This window comes from Pristiophorus japonicus, chromosome 9 (assembly GCF_044704955.1).
Source record: "Pristiophorus japonicus isolate sPriJap1 chromosome 9, sPriJap1.hap1, whole genome shotgun sequence".
NCBI classification, from domain to species: Eukaryota; Metazoa; Chordata; class Chondrichthyes; family Pristiophoridae; genus Pristiophorus; species Pristiophorus japonicus.
The window spans coordinates 3,299,976-3,319,784 of NC_091985.1; the positions used below are offsets into that span (position 1 = coordinate 3,299,976).

The window sequence follows — 19,809 nt, forward strand, 5'->3', positions numbered from 1 at the left end:
ACAGCACCTCCCTCCGCCCCGAGTGTGTCCGCCTCGCGCTGACCCACAGCACCTCCCTCCGCCCCGAGTGTGTCCGCCTCGCACTGACCCACAACACCTCCCTCCGCCCCGAGTGTGTCCGCCTCGCGCTGACCCACAGCACCTCCCTCCGCCCCGAGTGTGTCCGCCTCGCGCTGACCCACAGCACCTCCCTCCGCCCCGAGTGTGTCCGCCTCGCACTGACCCATAGCACCTCCCTCCGCCCCGAGTGTGTCCGCCTCGAGTTGACCCACAGCACCTCCCTCCACCCCGAGTGTGTCCGCCTCGCGCTGACCCACAGCACCTCCCTCCGCCCCGAGTGTGTCCGCCTCGAGTTGACCCACAGCACCTCCCTCCACCCCGAGTGTGTCCACCTCGCACTGACCCACAACACCTCCCTCCGCCCCGAGTGTGTCCGCCTCGCACTGACCCACAGCACCTCCCTCCCGCCCCGAGTGTGTCCACCTCACACTGACCCACAACACCTCCCTCCCGCCCCGAGTGTGTCCACCTCACACTGACCCACAACACCTCCCTCCCGCCCCGAGTGTGTCCGCCTCGCACTGACCCACAACACCATCTCCCGCCCCTAGTGCGCCGGCATCTTTTTTTTTCAGTTAAGTAGCTTAATTGTGGGGCTGCCGGTTCCTCCGACGGCCGGGCATTGATGAAGGGCTCCTTGACTCCCGTGGATAGTCACACATCGGCACGTTTCATCAGCTGGAGCCTGGTGCTTGCCAGGCAAGTCGTGTCCCAATTTCCAGTGGGATTCCCTCCTGCGGCACATGGCCGTGGAGAAGGTAACCTAGCCAGGCAGCAGAGCTTAAAGGGCTTGTGGTTACCAATAAAGGACACATTATGGTGGGGACAGAATAGTGGACTCATTGTTGAAGGTGGGGGGAGAGGAGCTAAGCGTGGGGGGGTGGGAGGGGAGAGAGGAGCCGGGTACGGGGGGGGCGTGAGGGGAGGAGTGGAGCCGGGTGTTCGGGGGGCAGGGAGGGGGGAGAGATGAGCTGGGTACGGGGGGAGCTGTTTGCGGGGAGGGGGCAGGCTGGGGGGGGGGCGGTGGGGGAGGGGAGAGAGGAGTCTGGTGTTGGGGGGGGAGAGATGAGCTGGGTACGGGGGGGAGCTGTGTGCGAGAGGGTGGGGGGGGGGCAGGCGGGGGTTGGGGGTGGGGGAGGGGAGAGAGGAGCCGGGTGTCGGGGTGGGGGAGAGATGAGCTGGGTACGGGGGAGCTATGTGCGGGGGTGGGGCAGTTGGGAGGGGCAGGCGGGGGAGGGGAGAGATGAACTGGGTACAGGGGGAGCTGTGTGCGGGGGTGGGGCAGGTTGGGGGGGGGAGGGGGTAGAGAGGAGCTGGGTACGGGGGGAGCTATGTGCGGGGGTGGGGAGAGAGGAGCTGGGTACGGGGGGTGCTATGTGCTGGGGGGGGCACGCGGGGGTGGGGTGGAGGAGAGAGAGGAGCTGGGTACGGGGGGAGGTGGGAGGGGAGAGAGGAGCTGTGTGCGGGGGGAGCTATGTGCGGGGGGGGGGGGGGGAGGGGGAGAGAGGAGCTGGATACAGGGGGAGCTATGTGCGGGGGGTGGGAGGGGAGAGAGGAGCTGGGTACAGGGGGTGCTGTGTGCGGGGGGGGCACGCGGTGGGGGGTGGGAGGGGAGAGAGGAGCTGGGTACGGGGGAGCTATGTGCGGGGGTGGGGAGAGAGGAGCTGGGTACGGGGGGAGGTGGGAGGGGAGAGAGGAGCTGTGTGCGGGGGGAGCTATGTGCGGGGGGGGGGGGGGAGGGTAGAGAGGAGCTGTGTGCGGGGGGAGCTATGTGCGGGGGGGGGGAGGGGAGAGAGGAGCTGGGTACAGGGGGTGCTGTGTGCGGGGGGGGCATGCGGTGGGGGGTGGGAGGGGAGAGAGGAGCTGGGTACGGGGGGTGCTGTGTGCGGGGGGGGGCACGCAGTGGGGGGTGGGAGGGGAGAGAGGAGCTGGGTACGGGGGGTGCTATGTGCTGGGGGGGGGCACGCGGGGGTGGGGTGGAGGAGAGAGAGGAGCTGGGTACGGGGGGAGGTGGGAGGGGAGAGAGGAGCTGGATACAGGGGGAGCTATGTGCGGGTGGGGGGAGGGGAGAGAGGAGCTGGGTACGGGGGGAGGTGGGAGGGGAGAGAGGAGCTGGATACAGGGGGAGCTATGTGCGGGTGGGGGGTGGGGAGAGAGGAGCTGGGTACGGGGGGAGGTGGGAGGGGAGAGAGGAGCTGTGTGCGGGGGGAGCTATGTGCGGGGGGGGGGGGGGAGAGAGGAGCTGGGTACGGGGGGAGGTGGGAGGGGAGAGAGGAGCTGTGTGCGGGGGGAGCTATGTGCGGGGGGGGGGTGGGGAGGGGAGAGAGGAGCTGGATACAGGGGGAGCTATGTGCGGGGGGGGGGAGGGGAGAGAGGAGCTGGGTACGGGGGGGGGCTATGTGCCGGGGGTGGGGAGAGAGGAGCTGGGTACGGGGGGGGCTATGTGCCGGGGGTGGGGAGAGAGGAGCTGGGTACGGGGGGGGGGTGGGGAGAGAGGAGCTGGGTACGGGGGGGGCTATGTGCCGGGGGTGGGGAGAGAGGAGCTGGGTACGGGGGGGGGAGGGGAGAGAGGAGCTGGGTACGGGGGAGCTATGTGCGGGTGGGGGGAGGGGAGAGAGGAGCTGGGTACGGGGGGGGGCTATGTGCCGGGGGTGGGGAGAGAGGAGCTGGGTACGGGGGGGGGGGAGGGGAGAGAGGAGCTGGGTACGGGGCGGGGGGAGGGGAGAGAGGAGCTGGGTACGGGGGGGGGCTATGTGCCGGGGGTGGGGAGAGAGGAGCTGGGTACGGGGGGGGGGAGGGGAGAGAGGAGCTGGGTACGGGGGGAAGCTGGACACGGAAACCAATGCTGTGTCTGCAGATGATATCTCCGAGGGACAGCAAGGAACAACAAGCAGGTGCTGAGTGGTTCAGGGTAAAGGGTCATGTGATGTTAGGATTTTGCACAGCGGGGTCAACAGCCCGAGATTGCAGATGAGGTACTTGGGCTCATAGGAGACATCACAGAATCTCTCTCTCAGCTAATATGGGCAGTGTAATTGGCAGAACCTTGTAATGTCAGCCTCCATTGTCAGCTTGGCTCAGTGCGCAGTACCTGAGTCACACGGGAGAAGTTGTGAGCACATACTCTCGGCCTGACACACCTTGGATCCAGGCTGCAGCAAGGGCCAACAATTAAATGCGGCGGCTCACACATACTCTTCCCCTCCCACCCAGGGCATGGGCTTGAGTTTAACTTTTGCGGAGTACTAATTGACACCATAGCCTCTGACTGCAGGACTTCGGCACCTGGTCTGAACTGAGAGCTTAGTGCAGTAACGCTCAGCTGTTGGTGGTACACACAAGCTCACTTAGTATCCTGGACAACATTCCTCTCAACAAGACCAGAAATAGACGAACAGTCATTCATCTCACTGCTGCTTGTGGGATTATGCTGCCTGCAATATGGCTGCCATATTCAGCCAAGTAGCAACAGTCATTGGATTTTGTTGTGTGTGAAATGTTTGGCAATACGTCTTACACACAAACCCACTCACATGTCTTCTGCCCGCAGGGAAGCTATGAGGCTTGGCCATTTTATCGCCATCGTGCTCATTTACTGTTGGTTGCTGTTGTGCACCTTGGCTGAGGGCTTCCCATGTCTCCCGCACGCCCTGCATGAACTCAGCAACTGGATTCATAAGACCTACAGTGTCAGAAACACTTTCATGCTCCTCGCCATCATAATCAACTTTATCTCCGCTATCTATAATACGGTGAGTGGCAGACCCTGCAGAAACCTCACCCTCACCCTTCGTGCATTAGGTCAGCACTGCACATTTTGCCAATTCACATATCGTATGCCCAGCCAAGTACACTACACAAAGCCCAGTACTCTGCACAAAACACTTCATTTATTCTCGGGGTGTGGGCATTGCTGCCTAAACCACCATTTACAACCCATGCTTAGTTGCCCTTGAGAAAGGAATCCATCGAAATTGATACACGGCTATGGCAGAGAGCGGGGCACAGGATTAGTTTGGGTTGATACTTGGCTATGGGGAGAGAATGGGTCAGTGGGATTAGTTTGGGATTGATACAGGGCAAAACGAAAGAGCGGGGCAGTGGGATTATTTTTTGATTGATGCAGTACTATGCCGGGAGTGGAATTAGTTTGGGATTGATACAGGGCTATGGGAAGGGAAGGGCAGTGGGATTAGTTTGGGGATTGATACAGGGCTATGGGGAGGGAAGGGCAGTGGGATTAGTTTGGGGATTGATACAGGGCTATGGGGAGAGCAGGGCAGTGGGATTAGTTTGGGGATTGATACAGGGCTATAGGGAGAGCAGGGCAGTGGGATTAGTTTGGGATTGATACAGGGCTATGGGGAGAGCAGGGCAGTGGGATTAGTTTGAGATTGATACAGGGCTATGGGGAGAGTGGGGCAGTGGGATTAGTTTGGGATTGATACAGGGCTATGGGGAGAGCGGGGCAGTGGGATTAGTTTGGGATTGATACAGGGCTATGGGGAGAGTGGGGCAGTGGGATTAGTTTGTGATTGATACAGGGCTATGGGGAGAGCGGGGCAGTGGGATTAGTTTGGGATTGATACAGGGCTATGGGGAGAGAAGGGCAGTGGGATTAGTTTGGGATTGATACAGGGCTATGGGAAGGGAAGGGCAGTGGGATTAGTTTGGGGATTGATACAGGGCTATGGGGAGGGAAGGGCAGTGGGATTAGTTTGGGGATTGATACAGGGCTATGGGGAGAGCAGGGCAGTGGGATTAGTTTGGGATTGATACAGGGCTATGGGGAGAGCGGGGCAGTGGGATTAGTTTGGGATTGATACAGGGCTATGGGGAGAGCGGGGCAGTGGGAATAGTTTTGGATTGATACAGGGCTATGGGGAGAGCGGGGCAGTGGGATTAGTTTGGGATTGATACAGGGCTATGGGGAGAGCAGGGCAGTGGGATTAGTTTGGGATTGATACAGGGCTATGGGGAGAGAACGGGGCAGTGGGATTAGTTTGGGGATTGATACAGTGCTATGGGAGAGAGCGGGGCAGTGGGATTAGTTTTGGATTGATATAGGTCTATGGGCGAGAGCGGGGCAGTGCGATTAGTTTGGGGATTGATACAGGACTATGGGGAGAGAGCGGGGCAGTGGGATTAGTTTGGGGATTGATACAGGACTATGGGGAGAGCGGGGCAGTGGGATTAGTTTGGGGATTGATACAGTGCTATGGGAGAGAGCGGGGAGTGGGATTAGTTTTGGATTGATATAGGTCTATGGGGCGAGAGCGGGGCAGTGCGATTAGTTTGGGGATTGATACAGGGCTATGGGGAGAGCAGGGCAGTGGGATTAGTTTGTAATTGACACAGGGCTATGGGGAGAGCAGGGCAGTGGGATTAGTTTGGGAATTGATACAGGGCTATGGGGAGAGAGTGGGCAGTGGGATCAGTTTTGTGATTGATACAGGGCTATGGGGAGAGAGTGAGGCAATAGGATTAATTTCAAATTGATACAGTGCTATGGGAGAGAGTGGGACAGTGGGATTAGTTTGGGATTGATATAGGTCTATGGGGAGAGAGCTGGGCAGTGGGATTAGTTGGGGATTGATACAGGGCTATGGGGAGAGCGTGGAGCATTGGGACTTTTTGCCTCAGTATAGAGCCAGCACAGTGCGATGTTGGTCTTCATTGCAAGAGGATTTGAGTACAGGAGCAAGGATGTCTTACTCCAGTTATACAGGGCCTTGGTGAGACCGCACCTGGAGTATTGTGTGCAGTTTTGGTCTCCTTACCTAAGGAAGGATACACTTGCCATAGAAGGAGTGCAGCGAAGGTTCACCAGACTGATTCCCGGGATGGCAGGACTGTCGTATGAGGAGAGACTGGATCGACTGGGTCTGTATTCACTCGAGTTTAGAAGAATGAGAGGGGATCTCATTGAAACGTATAAAATTCTGACGGGGTTGGACAGACTGGATGCAGAGAGGGTGTTTCCCCGGGGCTGGGAAGTCTAGAACAAGGGGTCACAGTCTCAGGGTATGGGGTAGGAAATTTAGGACCGAGATGAGGAGACATTTTTTCACTCAGAGGGTGGTGAACCTGTGGAATTCTCTACCACAGAAGGCTGTGGAGGCCAAGTCACTGAATATATTTAAGAGGGAGACAGATAGATTTCTAGACACAAAATACATCAAGGGGTATGGGGAGAAGACGGGAATATGATGTTGAGATAGAGGATCAGCCATGATCATATTGAATGGTGGTGCAGGCTCGAAGGGCCGAATGGCCGACTCCTGCACCTATTTTCTCTGTTTCTATGATGGGTTGAACAGCCTTTTCTATAACCTTGTATGGTTGATAATTTAGAAATGATCTCTCCAATGCTGTGGTGATTTTGATTTGTGTTATCTCCCCTCAGATTTGGTGCCCCACTTTGGATCCATTTGGAATCGCTGGGTTTAACGCCTCGAGCATGAATTTTACGACTGGGTGGTTATTGAGCATCTGTTTTCAGTCTGAGGTATGCACAACTCTGTTCCGTCATTCACCTCTTATTACTGAGAGAGCTGCAGTGGGTGGCCTTGCTGCATTGTTGGGAACTGCTGAGATAAGGGACATTGCATCTTCATTCTGTCTCAGACAGTGAAACTGAGCTGAAAGAAGAGGACTAGGCTGTTAGGCTGAGGGGACACTAAAGACACAGGCAAAGAGAAAGGTCTGTAAGAGGCAGGGAGAAAGGCAGCAGTGAAGTGGTTAATGGAGAGATTTCAAGGACGCAGTGGCATTGCAACTGGTTGCAGTGAGTAGGAAGGAATACCTGGTGTAGGAAGAGTGGCGATCACACAAATGGTGAGGAGTAAGACCTGGGTGAAAATCAAAACACAGCTGAGGATCCTGAGAGTTAATTTACGAGGAACCAGACATGCCAGGAGAGGACAGCGGTGATTGGTGCATGGGACATTTTGTGGAAGAGTTGACTTGCAGAATACTGAGCGTCCTAGAGTTTGGAGCTAGGAAGATGGTTTTGGAGAGCTCAATACTGAAGGCAATGAAAGCATGGATCAGGGTTTCTGCAGCATTGAGGGAGAATAAGTAACCAAGTGGACAATGTTCTCGAGGTAACAGATCATATACAAGATAGAAAGTTCAGCATGGAGGTTAAGCAGGACACCAAGCTTGTGTTACAGGAGGGACTAATGAAGAGTGCAGGTATGTATGTGCTTACGGGAATTGGAGATGGTTGCTTTGGTATTACTGACAGAGAGGCTCACAAATGGTCACGGGATGGTCATGGGTGTTCACTGCTGTCGTAGCCTGTGTGTCTTACTTATACGCGAGTTGACTCACCTTGAATTATATTTTTTAATCTGGTCTTGTGATGTGGGCAATGGTGGCAAGAACATATTTATTGCCCTTCCCTTGTTGCCCTGAGAAGGTGGCGGTGACCCTTCTCCATGAACCACCACAGTCCGTGTGGTGATGGTGCACCCACAGTGGTGTTAGGTTGGGAGTTCCAGGGTATTGTCTCGGGCACAATGAAGGAACATACATGCAAGTCAGGATGGTGTGTGAATTCGCGGGGATATTCAAGGTCATGGCGCCATCATGACATTGCTATTTCTTGCTGTTCTCGATGGTAGAGGTCATGGAGAAGGAGGGTTGTCGAGATAACCTTGATGATCTTGAGATCATGCACACTGCGATCATAGTATGCCGGTGATGGAGAGAGTGGATACTGAGTCTAGTGATAGGGATGGCTAACCAGCTAACCGCTCTATGCTGGAGGGTGTGGAGCTGCTTGGGTCTTGCTGCGGCTGTACTAGCCAAGCAAGTGGTAAGTATTCCATCACACTGCCCACCACAGCTTTGTAAATGGTAGAGAAGCTTTGAAAGAAAGAAAGACTTCCATTTATATAGCACCTTTCATGACCACCAGACGTCTCAAAGCGCTTTACAGCCAATGAAATGCTTTTGGAGTATAGTCACTGTTGCAATGTTGGAAACGCGGCAGCCAATTTGCGCACAGCAAGTTCCCACAAACAGTAATGTGATAATGACCCGATAATTTGTTTTTTTGATATGTTGATTGAGGGATAAATATTGGCCCCACGACACTGGGGAGAACTCCCCTGCTCTTCTTCAAAATAGTGCCATGGGATCTTATACGTCCACTTGAGAGAGCAGACGGGGCCTCGGTTTAAGATCTCATCCAAAAAACAAAAGACTGCCCCTCAGTACTGCCCCTCCGACAGTGCGGCGCTCCCTCAGTACTGCCCCTCTGACAGTACAGCGCTCCCTCAGTACTGCCCCTCTGACAGTGCAGCGCTCCTTCAGTATTTCCCCTCCGACAGTGCAGCGCTCCTTCAGGACTGCCCCTCCGACAGTGCAGCGCTCCCTCAGTATTTCCCCTCCGACAGTGCGGCGCTCCTTCAGTACTGCCCCTCCAACAGTGCAGCGCTCCCTCAGTACTGCCCCTCCGACAGTGCAGCTCTCCCTCAGTACTGCCCCTCCAACAGTGCGGCACTCCCTCAATACTGCCCCTCCGACAGTGCGGCACTCCCTCAGTACTGCCCCTCCGACAGTGCGGCACTCCCTCAGTACTGCACTGGAGCATCAGCCTAGATTTTTTAGAGTGGGTTTGAGGAGTCAGGAGGTGAGCCACTCATGGTCAGTCTGGGGAGTGAGTGAGAGTCAGTCTGGGGAATGAATTATTGTGCATGGAGAAAGAGTCGGACTGAACACTGTGAGCTCAAAGTAAAGAGTGAGCTTAGTCTTTTATTGCAGGTCTCCAGAGCGCCTCTCCAGCCTGTGAGGCCTCCTTAAATACTTGTGCTCCCAAGGGATTATGGGATCCCTTGGGACTCCAGGGGATGAGCCCTCTGGTGGCTGTACAGATTAAATACAAGTTTACGTATATAACACTCCCCAGCAAAATAAATAGTTTAACTATTTACAATGTGAGTCGATCTCAGGCCCTTCTTGCCCTGGTTGATCGTCTCGGTGTGAAAGCTGGTGTTGTTGTATCATTTGTTGGGCCCTCGCTCTGCTGCTGTGTAGCTGGCCTTGCTAGGCTGCCTGGTGTGTTACATAGAAACGTAGAAAATAGGTGCAGGAGCAGGCCATTCAGCCCTTCTAGCCTGCACCGCCATTCAATGAGTTCATGGCTGAACATGAAACTTCAGTACCCCATTCCTGCTTTCTCGCCATACCCCTTGATCCCCCGAGTAGTAAGGACTTCATCGAACTCCCTTTTGAATATATTTAGTGAATTGCCTCAACTACTTTCTGCGGTAGAGAATTCCACAGGTTCACCACTCTCTGGGTGAAGAAGTTTCTCCTCATCTCGGTCCTAAATGGCTTACCCCTTATCCTTAGACTGTGACCCCTGGTTCTGGACTTCCCCAACATTGGGAACATTCTTCCTGCATCCAACCTGTCCAAACCAGTCAGAATTTTAAACGTTTCTATGAGGTCCCCTCTCACTCTTCTGAACTCCAGTGAATACAAGCCCAGTTGATCCAGTCTTTCTTGATAGGTCAGTCCCACCATCCCGGGAATCAGTCTGGTGAATCTTCACTGCACTCCCTCAATAGCAAGAATGTCCTTCCGCAAGTTAGGAGACCAAAACTGTACACAATACTGCAGGTGTGGCCTCACCAAGGCCCTGTACAACTGTAGCAACACCTCCCTGCTCCTGTACTCAAATCCCCTCGCTATGAAGGCCAACATGCCATTTGCTTTCTTAACCGCCTGCTGTACCTGCATGCCAACCTTCAATGATTGATGTACCATGACACCCAGGTCTCGTTGCATCTTCCCTTTCCCTAATCTGTCACCATTCAGATAATAGTCTGTCTCTCTGTTTTTACCACCAAAGTGGATAACCTCACATTTATCCACATTATACTTCATCTGCCACGCATTTGCCCACTCACCTAACCTATCCAAGTCATTCTGCAGCCTCATAGCATCCTCCTCGCAGCTCACACTGCCACCCAACTTAGTGTCATCCGCAAATTTGGAGATACTACATTTAATCCCCTCGTCTAAATCATTAATGTACAATGTAAACAGCTGGGGCCCCAGCACAGAACCTTGCGGTACCCCACTAGTCACTGCCTGCCATTCTGAAAAGTACCCATTTACTCCTACTCTTTGCTTCCTGTCTGACAACCAGTTCTCAATCCACGTCAGCACACTACTCCCAATCCCATGTGCTTTAACTTTGCACATTAATCTCCTGTGTGGGACCTTGTCGAAAGCCTTCTGAAAGTCCAAATATACCACATCAACTGGTTCTCCTGTGTCCACTTTACTGGAAACATCCTCAAATAATTCCAGAAGATTTGTCAAGCATGATCTCCCTTTCACAAATCCATGCTGACTTGGACCTATCATGTCACCATTTTCCAAATGCGCTGCTATGACATCCTTAATAATTGATTCCATCATTTTACCCACTACTGAGGTCAGGCTGACCGGTCTATAATTCCCTGCTTTCTCTCTCCCTCCTTTTTTAAAAAGTGGGGTTACATTGGCTACCCTCCACTCCATAGGAACTGATCCAGAGTCAATGGAATGTTGGAAAATGACTGTCAATGCATCTGCTATTTCCAAGGCCACCTCCTTAAGTACTCTGGGATGCAGTCCATCAGGCCCTGGGGATTTATCGGCCTTCAATCCCATCAATTTCCCCAACACAATTTCCCGACTAATAAAGATTTCCCTCAGTTCCTCCTCCTTACTAGACCCTCTGACCCCTTTTATATCCGGAAGGTTGTTTATGTCCTCCTTAGTGAATACTGAACCAAAGTACTTGTTCAATTGGTCTGCCATTTCTTTGTTCCCCGTTATGACTTCCCCTGATTCTGACTGCAGGGGACCTACGTTTGTCTTTACTAACCTTTTTCTCTTTACATACCTGTAGAAACTTTTGCAATCCGCCTTAATGTTCCCTGCAAGCTTCTTCTCATACTCCATTTTCCCTGCCCTAATCAAACCCTTTGTCCTCCTCTGCTGAGTTCTAAATTTCTCCCAGTCCCCAGGTTCGCTGCTATTTCTGACCAATTTGTATGCCACTTCCTTGGCTTTAATACTATCCCTGATTTTCCTTGATAGCCACGGTTGAGCCACCTTCCCTTTTTTATTTTTACGCCAGACAGGAATGTACAATTGTTGTAATTCATCCATGCGGTCTCTAAATGTCTGCCATTGCCCATCCACAGTCAACCCCTTAAGTATCATTCGCCAATCTATCTTAGCCAATTCACGCCTCATACCTTCAAAGTTACCCTTCTTTAAGTTCTGGACCATGGTCTCTGAATTAGGCCCTGTTGGGCCCTGCAGGGCTGCTGTGGATGATGGGTTCTGCTTCCTGGTCAACCGTGGTGCCGATTGCCACTGGTGTGTATGTCGGGGGATCAAAAAATGTAGGGTTCAAGGTGGGTTGCTCAGGATAGTCCGTGAATCTGAGTTTGATTTGGTCCAAATGTTTCCGGTGAATGAGTCCATTTGAAAGTTTGACCCGAAACACCCTGCTCCCCTATTTGGCCACAACAGTGCTGGGAAAGTTCTAAAGGGGCAAAGTGTGTTAAAAAGACAAGCCTGAAGGCTCTGTGCCTCAATGCGAGGAGTATTCGGAATAAGGTAGACGAATTAACTGCACAGGCAGCAATGAATGAATATGATATAATTGGTATCACGGAGACATGGCTCAAGGGTGACCAAGGCTGGGAACTCAACATCCAGGGGTATTCAACATTCAGGAAGGATAGACAGAAAGAAAAAGGAGGTGGGGTGGCGTTGCTGGTTAAAGAGGAAATTAACGCAATAGTAAGAAAGGACATTAGCTTGGATGATGTGGAATCGGTATGGGTGGAGCTATGGAATACCAAAGGGCAGAAAACGCTAGTGGGAGTTGTGTACAGACCACCAAACAGTAGTAGTGAGGCTGGGGACAGCATCAAACAAGAAATTAGAGATATGTGCAATAAAGGTACAGCAGTTATCATGGGTGACTTTAATCTACATATAGATTGGTAGCAATACGGTGGAGGAGGATTTCCTGGAGTGTATTAGGGATGGTTTTCTGGACCCATATGTCGAGGAACCAACTAGAGAGCTGGCCATCCTAGACTGGGTGATGTGTAATGAGAAAGGACTAATTGGCAATCTTGTTGTGTGAGGCCCCTTGGGGAAGAGTGACCATAATATGGTTGAATTCTTTATTAAGATGGAGAGTGACACAGTTAATTCAGAGACCAGGGTCCTGAACTTAAGGAAAGGTATGTGACGTGAATTGGCTAGGATAGACTGGCAAATGATACTTAAAGGGTTGACGGTGGATAGGCAATGGCAAACATTTAAAGATCACATGGATGAACTTCAACAATTGTACATCCCTGTCTGGAGTAAAAATAAAACGGGGAAGGTGGCTCAACCGTGGCTAACAAGGGAAATTAAGGATAGTGTTAAATCCAAGGAAGAGGCATATAAATTGCCTTGAAAAAGCAGCAAACCTGAGGACTGGGAGAAATTTAGAATTCAGCAGAGGAGGACAAAGGGTTTAATTAGGAAGGGGAAAATAGTGTATGAGAGGAAGCTTGCTGGGAACATAAAAACTGACTGCAAAAGCTTCTACAGATACGTGAAGAGAAAAAGATTAATGAAGACAAACATAGATCTCTTGCAGTCGGATTCAGGTGAATTTATAATGGGGAACAAAGAAATGGCAGATCAGTTGAACAAATATTTTGGTTCTGTCTTCACGAAGGAAGACACAAATAACCTTCCGGATGTACTAGGGGACCGAGGGTCCAGTGAGAAGGAGGAACTGAAGGATATCCTTATTAGGCGGGAAATTGTGTTCGGGAAATTGATAGGATTGAAGGCTGATAAATCCCAGGGCCTGATAGTCTGCATCCCAGAATACTTAAGGAAGTGGCCCTAGAAATATTGGATGCATTGCTGATCATTTTCCAACAGTCTATCGACTCTGGATCAGTTCCTATGGACTGGAGGGTAGCTAATGTAACAACACATTTTTAAAAAGGAGGGAGAGGGATAACGGGTAATTATAGACCGGTTAGCCTGACATCAGTAGTGGGGAAAATGTTGGATTCATTTATTAAAGATGAAATAGCAGCGCATTTGGAAAGCAGTGACAGGATCGGTCCAAGTCAGCATGGATTTATGAAAGGGAAATCATGCTTGACAAATCTTCTAGAATTTTTTGACGATGTAACTAGTAGAGTGGACAAGGGAGAACCAGTGGGTGTTGTGTTTTTAGACTTTCAAAAAGCTTTTGACGAGGTCCCATACAAGAGATTGGTGTGCAAAATTAAAGCACATGTTATTGGGGGTAATGTACTGACGTGGATAGAGAACTGGTTGGCAGACAGGAAGCAGAGAGTCGGCATAAATGGGTCCTTTTCAGAATCACAGGCAGTGACTAGTGGAGTACCACAGGGCTCAGTGCTGGGACCCCAGCTCTTTACAATATACATTAATGATTTAGATGAAGGAATTGAGTGTAATATCTCCAAGTTTGCAGATAACACTAAGCTGGGTGACGGTGTGAGCTGTGAGGAGGATGCTAAGAGGCTGCAGGGTGACTTGGACAGATTAGGTGAGTGGGCAAATGCATGGCAGATGCAGTATAATGTGGATAAATGTGAGGTTATCCACTTTGGTGGCAAAAACACGAAGGCAGAATATTATTTGAATGGCGGCAGATTAGAAAAAGTGGAGATGCAACAAGACCTGGGTGTCATGGTTCATCAGTTATTGAAAGTTTGCATGCAGCTACAGCAGGCAAATGGTGTGTTGGCCTTCATAGCTAGAGGATTTGAGTATAGGAGCAGGGAGGTCTAACTGCAGTTGTACAGGGCCTTAGTGAGGCCTCACCTGGAATATTGTGTTCAGTTTTGGTCTCCTAATCTGAGGAAGGACGTTCTTGCTATTGAGGGAGTGCAGCGAAGGTTCACCAGACTGATTCCAGGGATATGAGAAGAGACTGGATCGACTAGGCCTGTATTCACTGGAGTTTAGAAGGATGAGAGGGGATCTCATAGAAACATATAAAATTCTGACGGTACTGGACATGTTAGAAGCAGGAAGAATGTTCCCGATGTTGGGGAAGTGCAGAACCAGGGGACACAGTCTAAGGATAAGGGGTAAGCCATTTCGGACTGAGGTGAGGAGAAACTTCTTCACTCAGAGAGTTGTTAACCTGTGGAATTCCCTACCACAGAGAGCTGATGCCAGTTCATTGGATATATTCAAGAGGGAGTTCGATGTGGTCCCTACGACTAAAGGGATCAAGGGGTATGGAGAGAAAGCAGAAAAGGGGTACTGAGGGAATGATCAGCCATGATCTTATTGAATGGCGGTGCAGGCTCGAAGGGCCGGATGGCCTACTCCTGCACCGATTTTCTATGTTTCGATGTTTCTATGAAGCCACTTGGGACCTTGTCCATAATTTAATACAAATACAGGATCATTGATTCGAATCTCGCGTGACACATTTACACTATCATGGTATGTACTTTGTTGAAGCCGCCTGCTCTCTACCTGTTCATGTAGATCAGGGTGAACTAACGAGAGCCTTGTCTTTCGTGCTCTTTTCATGAGCAGTTCAGCAGGTGGGATCCCAGTGAGTGAGTGGGGTCTCGTGCGGTAGCTAAGCAGGACTCAGGATAGGCGAGTCTGCAGTGAGCCTTCAGTGACCCTCTTCAAGCCTTGCTTGATGGTTTGCACTGCTCTCTCTGCCTGACCATTGGACGCTAGTTTAAACAGGGCAGATGTGACATGTTTGATCCCGTTACGGGCCATGAATTCTTTGAACTCAGCACTGGTAAAACATGGCCCGTTGTCGCTCACCAGGACATCGGGTAAGCCGTGTGTGGCAAACATGGCCCGCAGGCTTTCAGTAGTGGCAGCGGACGTGCTAGCCGACATTATCTCACATTCAATCCACTTGGAGTACGCGTCTACAACCACAAGGAACATTTTACCCAAGAATGGGCCTGCATAGTGTACCCTAGACCACGGTTTGGAGGGCCAAGACCATAAACTTAGCGGCGCCTCCCTGGGTACATTGCTTAACTGCGAGCATGTATTACATCTGTGAACGCAGGACTCTAAGTCCGCATCGATACCAGGCCACCACACGTGGGATCTGGCTATCGCTTTCATCATTACGATGCCTGGGTTAGTACTGTGGAGGTCATTGATGAAGGTGTCTCTGCCCTTCTTGGAAACCACTACTCGATTGCCCCACAGAAGGCAGTCTGCCTTTATAGACATTTCATCTTTGCGCCGCTGGAACGGCTTTATCTCTTCCTGCATTTCCACTGGGACACTGGACCAGCTCCTGTGAAGCACCCAGCTTTTGACTCGAGATAATAAGGGGTCCTGGCTTGTCCAGGTTTTGATCTGCCGGGCAGTGACGGGTGATTGCTCACTCTCAAATGCTTCCATCACCATGGCTAGATCTGCGAGCTGCAACATTTCCACCCCCGTGGTGGGCAATGGCAGCCTACTGAGAGCATCGATGCAGTTTTCTGTGCCTGGCCTGTGGCGGATGGCGTAGTTGTATGTGGACAACGTGAGCGCCCATCTAAGGCTGAGAGAGCCTACAGCATGATTGAGAAAGAAGCGTTAGCGTGTCTCTTTGGGGTAAAGAAAATGCATCAATACCTGCTTGGGCTAAAATTCAAATTGAAAACTGACCATAAGCTACTCATATCCCTGTTTTCCGAGAGTAAAGGGATAAATACCAATGCATCCGCCACAGGCTAGGCACAGAAAACTGCGCCGATGCTCTCAGTTGGCTGCCATTGCCCACCACGGGGGTGGAAATGGCTCAGCCCGCAGATTTAGCCATGGTTATGGAAGCATTTGAGAGTGAGCAATCACCCGTCACTGCCCGGCAGATCAAAAGCTGGACAAGCCAAGACCCCTTATTGTCCCTAGTCAAAAACTGTGTGCTTCAAGCTTCAAGGGAGTTGGTCCAATGTCCCAGCGGAAATGCAGGAAGAGATAAAACCGTTCCAGCATATCTTTCCCAGCCAGCTCCTGCCGAGCAGCGTGGGACCATCGCCCGGTACCACCCAGAGTGGTAGCTTATGCACCACTCCATCGTCGGAGACCTTTACGGTAGCACTGCCGATTACAGGAATCAGTTCTTTTGTGTAAGTTCTTAGTTTCGTGTGAATTGGAGTTAAGATTGGCCTTGAGACCTTGTTGCACCACAATCTTTCAAAAGTCTTTTTGCCCATGATGGACTGGCTCGCGCCCGTGTCCAGCTCCATTGACACCGGGAGTCCATGTAGTTTAACATTCAGCATTATCGGGGGACAATTCATGGTGAATGTGTGCACCCCATGTACCTCTGCCTCCTTGGTCTGAGGTTCTGGTTCGTCATGATCCTCCGTGGATCTGTCCTTCTCTGCAACATGGTGGTTTGCAGGATTAGCAGGGTTTGCAGTTGCCTGCACATACGTTGGAGGTGTCCCGTTGTTCCACAGCCCTTGCAAATCGGTATGAATGGAAACGATGATCACCCCCACAGCACCAACAAGGTGTTAATGGCCTTGCAGTCATCACCCTTGATGGTGGACTCTGAGACATCTGCGGACGTACAGCTGCAGGCACTTGTGACCTGCCCTGTAAGTTACAATTCGAAAACAACATCGCTTTGTTCACAGTACTTGTAGCAGCACTTGTGTGCTGAGTGATTTGCTTAGTATTGTCACTGGTGGCAATGAACGCCTGGTCTATCACTATGGCCTTACTTAAGGTTGGGGTCTCTACAGTCAAAAGTTCACAAAGCATGGTTTCGTGGCCAATGCCAAGTACGAAAAAGTCTATGAACATGTGCTGCAAATGTCCTTCAAATTCACAATGTCCTGCAAGGCGTCTCAGCTCGGTGACATAACTCGCCACTTCCTGATCTTCAGACCTTTTGTAGATGTAGAACCGGTACCTCGCCATCAGAACGCTTTCCTACGGGTTCAAATGCTCTCGGACCAGTGTGCACAAATCGTCGTATGATTTCTCCGTGGGTTTCGCTGGAGTGAGCAGATTCTTCATGAGGCCATACGTTGGTGCCCCACAGACGGTGAGGAGGATCACCCTTCGTTTGGCAGCGTTCTCTTCCCCATCTAGCTCATTGGCCACGAAGTATTGGTCGAGTCGCTCCACAAAAGTTTCCCAATCATCTCCCTCCAAGAATTTCCCCAGGATGCCCACTGTTCTCTGCATCTTTGGGATCGCTATCTGTATCTCGTCGCCAGTTGTAGTGTATGGAGAAAGAGTCAGACTGAACATTGTGAGCTCAAAGTAAAGTGTGACCTTAGTCTTTTATTGCAGGTCTCCAGAGTGCCTCTTCAACCTGTGAGGCCTCCTTAACTACCTGTGCTCCCAAGGGATTATGGGATCCCTTGGGACTCCAGGGGATGAGCCCTCTGGTGGCTGTACAGAGTAAATATAAGTTTACATATATAACATGAGTGAAGATCAGTCTTTGGAGTGAGAGTGAGTCTGGGGAGTGAGTGATGGTCAGTCTGGGGAGGGAATGAGGGTCAGTCCGGGGAGTGAGTGAGGGTCAGTCTGGGGAGCGAGGGTCAGTCTGCGGAATGAGGGTCAGTGCGGGGAGTGAGGGTCAGTCTGGAGAGTGAGGGTCAGTCCGGGGAGTGAGTGAGGGTCAGTCCGGGGTGTGAGTGAGGGTCAGTGCGGGGAGTGAGGGTCAGTCTGGGGAGTGAGGGTCAGTCCGGGGAGTGAGTGAGGGTCAATCTCGGGTATTTGTGAAGATCAGTTGGCACTTGTACAACGGTTTAACTCGAAGGTGTCTGTGAAGCCCTTCTCCAGCGGAGGTGGGACCCTTTGGAGTGAATAATGAAGTAGCTGGAGTCAGTAGGACTGTCAGGAGTTGCTGTAACTCTGCCTTATGTCTTTCCTCAGGATTTTATGCTGTGCGGGGTGTTAGTGATGGTCACCTGTGCTGCCTTTCTTCATTTACACTCGGTTTGGAAGCTCCTCACTCTCTCAATGATTATTTGCATCTACACCTACCTCAGCGAGATCAATCAGCCCGTGTTAAAGGTCGATAACCTGCCGCGTTATCTGAGCAGGTAATCTCAGTGGGATCGGCTGATGGGATGGTGTTCAGAAATCAGAACCTGCATCCATCCATAACATCCTACGCTGTGGGGCCCAGAACTGCACACTGTTCGAAACCTAACGTTGTGCGGGGCCCCTTGGGGAAGAGTGACCATAATAAGATAGAATTCTTCCTTAAGATGGAGAGTGACACCGTTAATTCAGAGACTAGGGTCCTGAACTTAAAGAAAGGTAACTTCGATGGTATGAGACGTGAATTGGCTAGGATAGACTGGCGAATGATACTTAAAGGGTTGACGGTGGATAGACAATGGCAAACATTTAAAGATCACATGGATGAACTTCAACAATTGTACATCCCTGTCTGGAGTAAAAATAAAACGGGAAAGGTGGCTCAACCGTGGCTAACAAGGGAAATTAGGGATAGTGTTAAATCCAGGGAAGAGGCATATAAATTGGCCAGAAAAAGCAGCAAACCAGAGGACTGGGAAAAATTTAGAATTCAGCAGAGGAGGACAAAGGGTTTAATTAGGAGGGGAAAATAGAGTATGAGAGGAAGCTTGCTGGGAACATAAAAACTGACTGCAAAAGCTTCTATAGATATGTGAAGAGAAAAAGATTAGTGAAAACAAACGTAGGTCCCTTGCAGTCAGAATCAGCTGCATTTATAATGGGGAACAAAGAAATGGCAGACCAATTGAACAAATACTTTGGTTCTGTCTTCACGAAGGAAGACACAAATAACCTTCCGGAAATACTAGGGGACCGAGGGTCTAGTGAGAAGGAGGAACTGAAGGATTCAGACTATTAGGCAGGAAATTGTGTTGGGGAAATTGATGAGATTGAAGGCCGATAAGTCCCCAGGGCCTGATAGTCTGCATCCCAGAGTACTTAAGAAAGTGGCCCTAGAAATAGTGGATGCATTGGTGATCATTTTCCAACATTCCATAGACTCTGGATCAGTTCCTATGGACTGGAGGGTAGCTAATGTAACCCCACTTTTTAAAAAAGGAGGGAGAGAGAAAACGGGTAATTATAGACCAGTTAGCCTGACATCAGTAGTGGGGAAAATGTTAGAATCAATTATTAAAGTGCATTTGGAAAGCAGTGACAGGATCGGTCCAAGTCAGCATGGATTTATGAAAGGGAAATCATGCTTGACAAAAATGTAGAATTTTTTGAGGATGTAACTGGTAGAGTGGACAAGGGAGAACCAGTGGATGTGGTGTATTTGAACTTTCAAAAGACTTTTGACAAGGTCCCACACAAGAGATTGGTGTGCAAAATCAAAGCACATGGTATTGGGGGTAATGTACTGACGTGGATAGAGAACTGGTTGGCAGACAGGAAGCAAAGAGTCGGGATAAACGGGTCCATTTCAGAATGGCAGGCAGTGACTAGCGGGGTACTGCACGATTCACTGCTGGGTCTCCAGCTATTTACAATATACATTAATGAGTTGGACGAAGGAATTGAATGTAATATCTCCAAGTTTGCAGATGACACTAAACTGGGTGGCGGTGTGAGCTGTGAGGAGGATGCTGAGAGGCTGCAGGGTGACTTGGACAGGTTAGGTGAGTGGGCAAATGCATGGCAGATGCAGTATAATGTGGATAAATGTGAGGTTATCCACTTTGG

The 19,809-nt window shown here is 51.0% G+C and overlaps 1 protein-coding gene across 1 annotated transcript in view; it reads left to right on the forward strand.

Moving 5' to 3' along the window:
• The window catches only part of LOC139272906 (adenylate cyclase type 8-like), a gene marked incomplete at its 3' end in the record, with an annotated part of 426,014 nt that overhangs the window by 173,344 nt on the left and 232,861 nt on the right, over positions 1-19,809 (forward strand). The window contains exons 10-12 of the mRNA XM_070889007.1: positions 3,611-3,812; positions 6,467-6,568; positions 18,013-18,182. Of these exons, the coding sequence (XP_070745108.1) occupies positions 3,611-3,812; positions 6,467-6,568; positions 18,013-18,182 (474 nt within the window). The remainder of the gene's footprint in view (positions 1-3,610; positions 3,813-6,466; positions 6,569-18,012; positions 18,183-19,809) is intronic.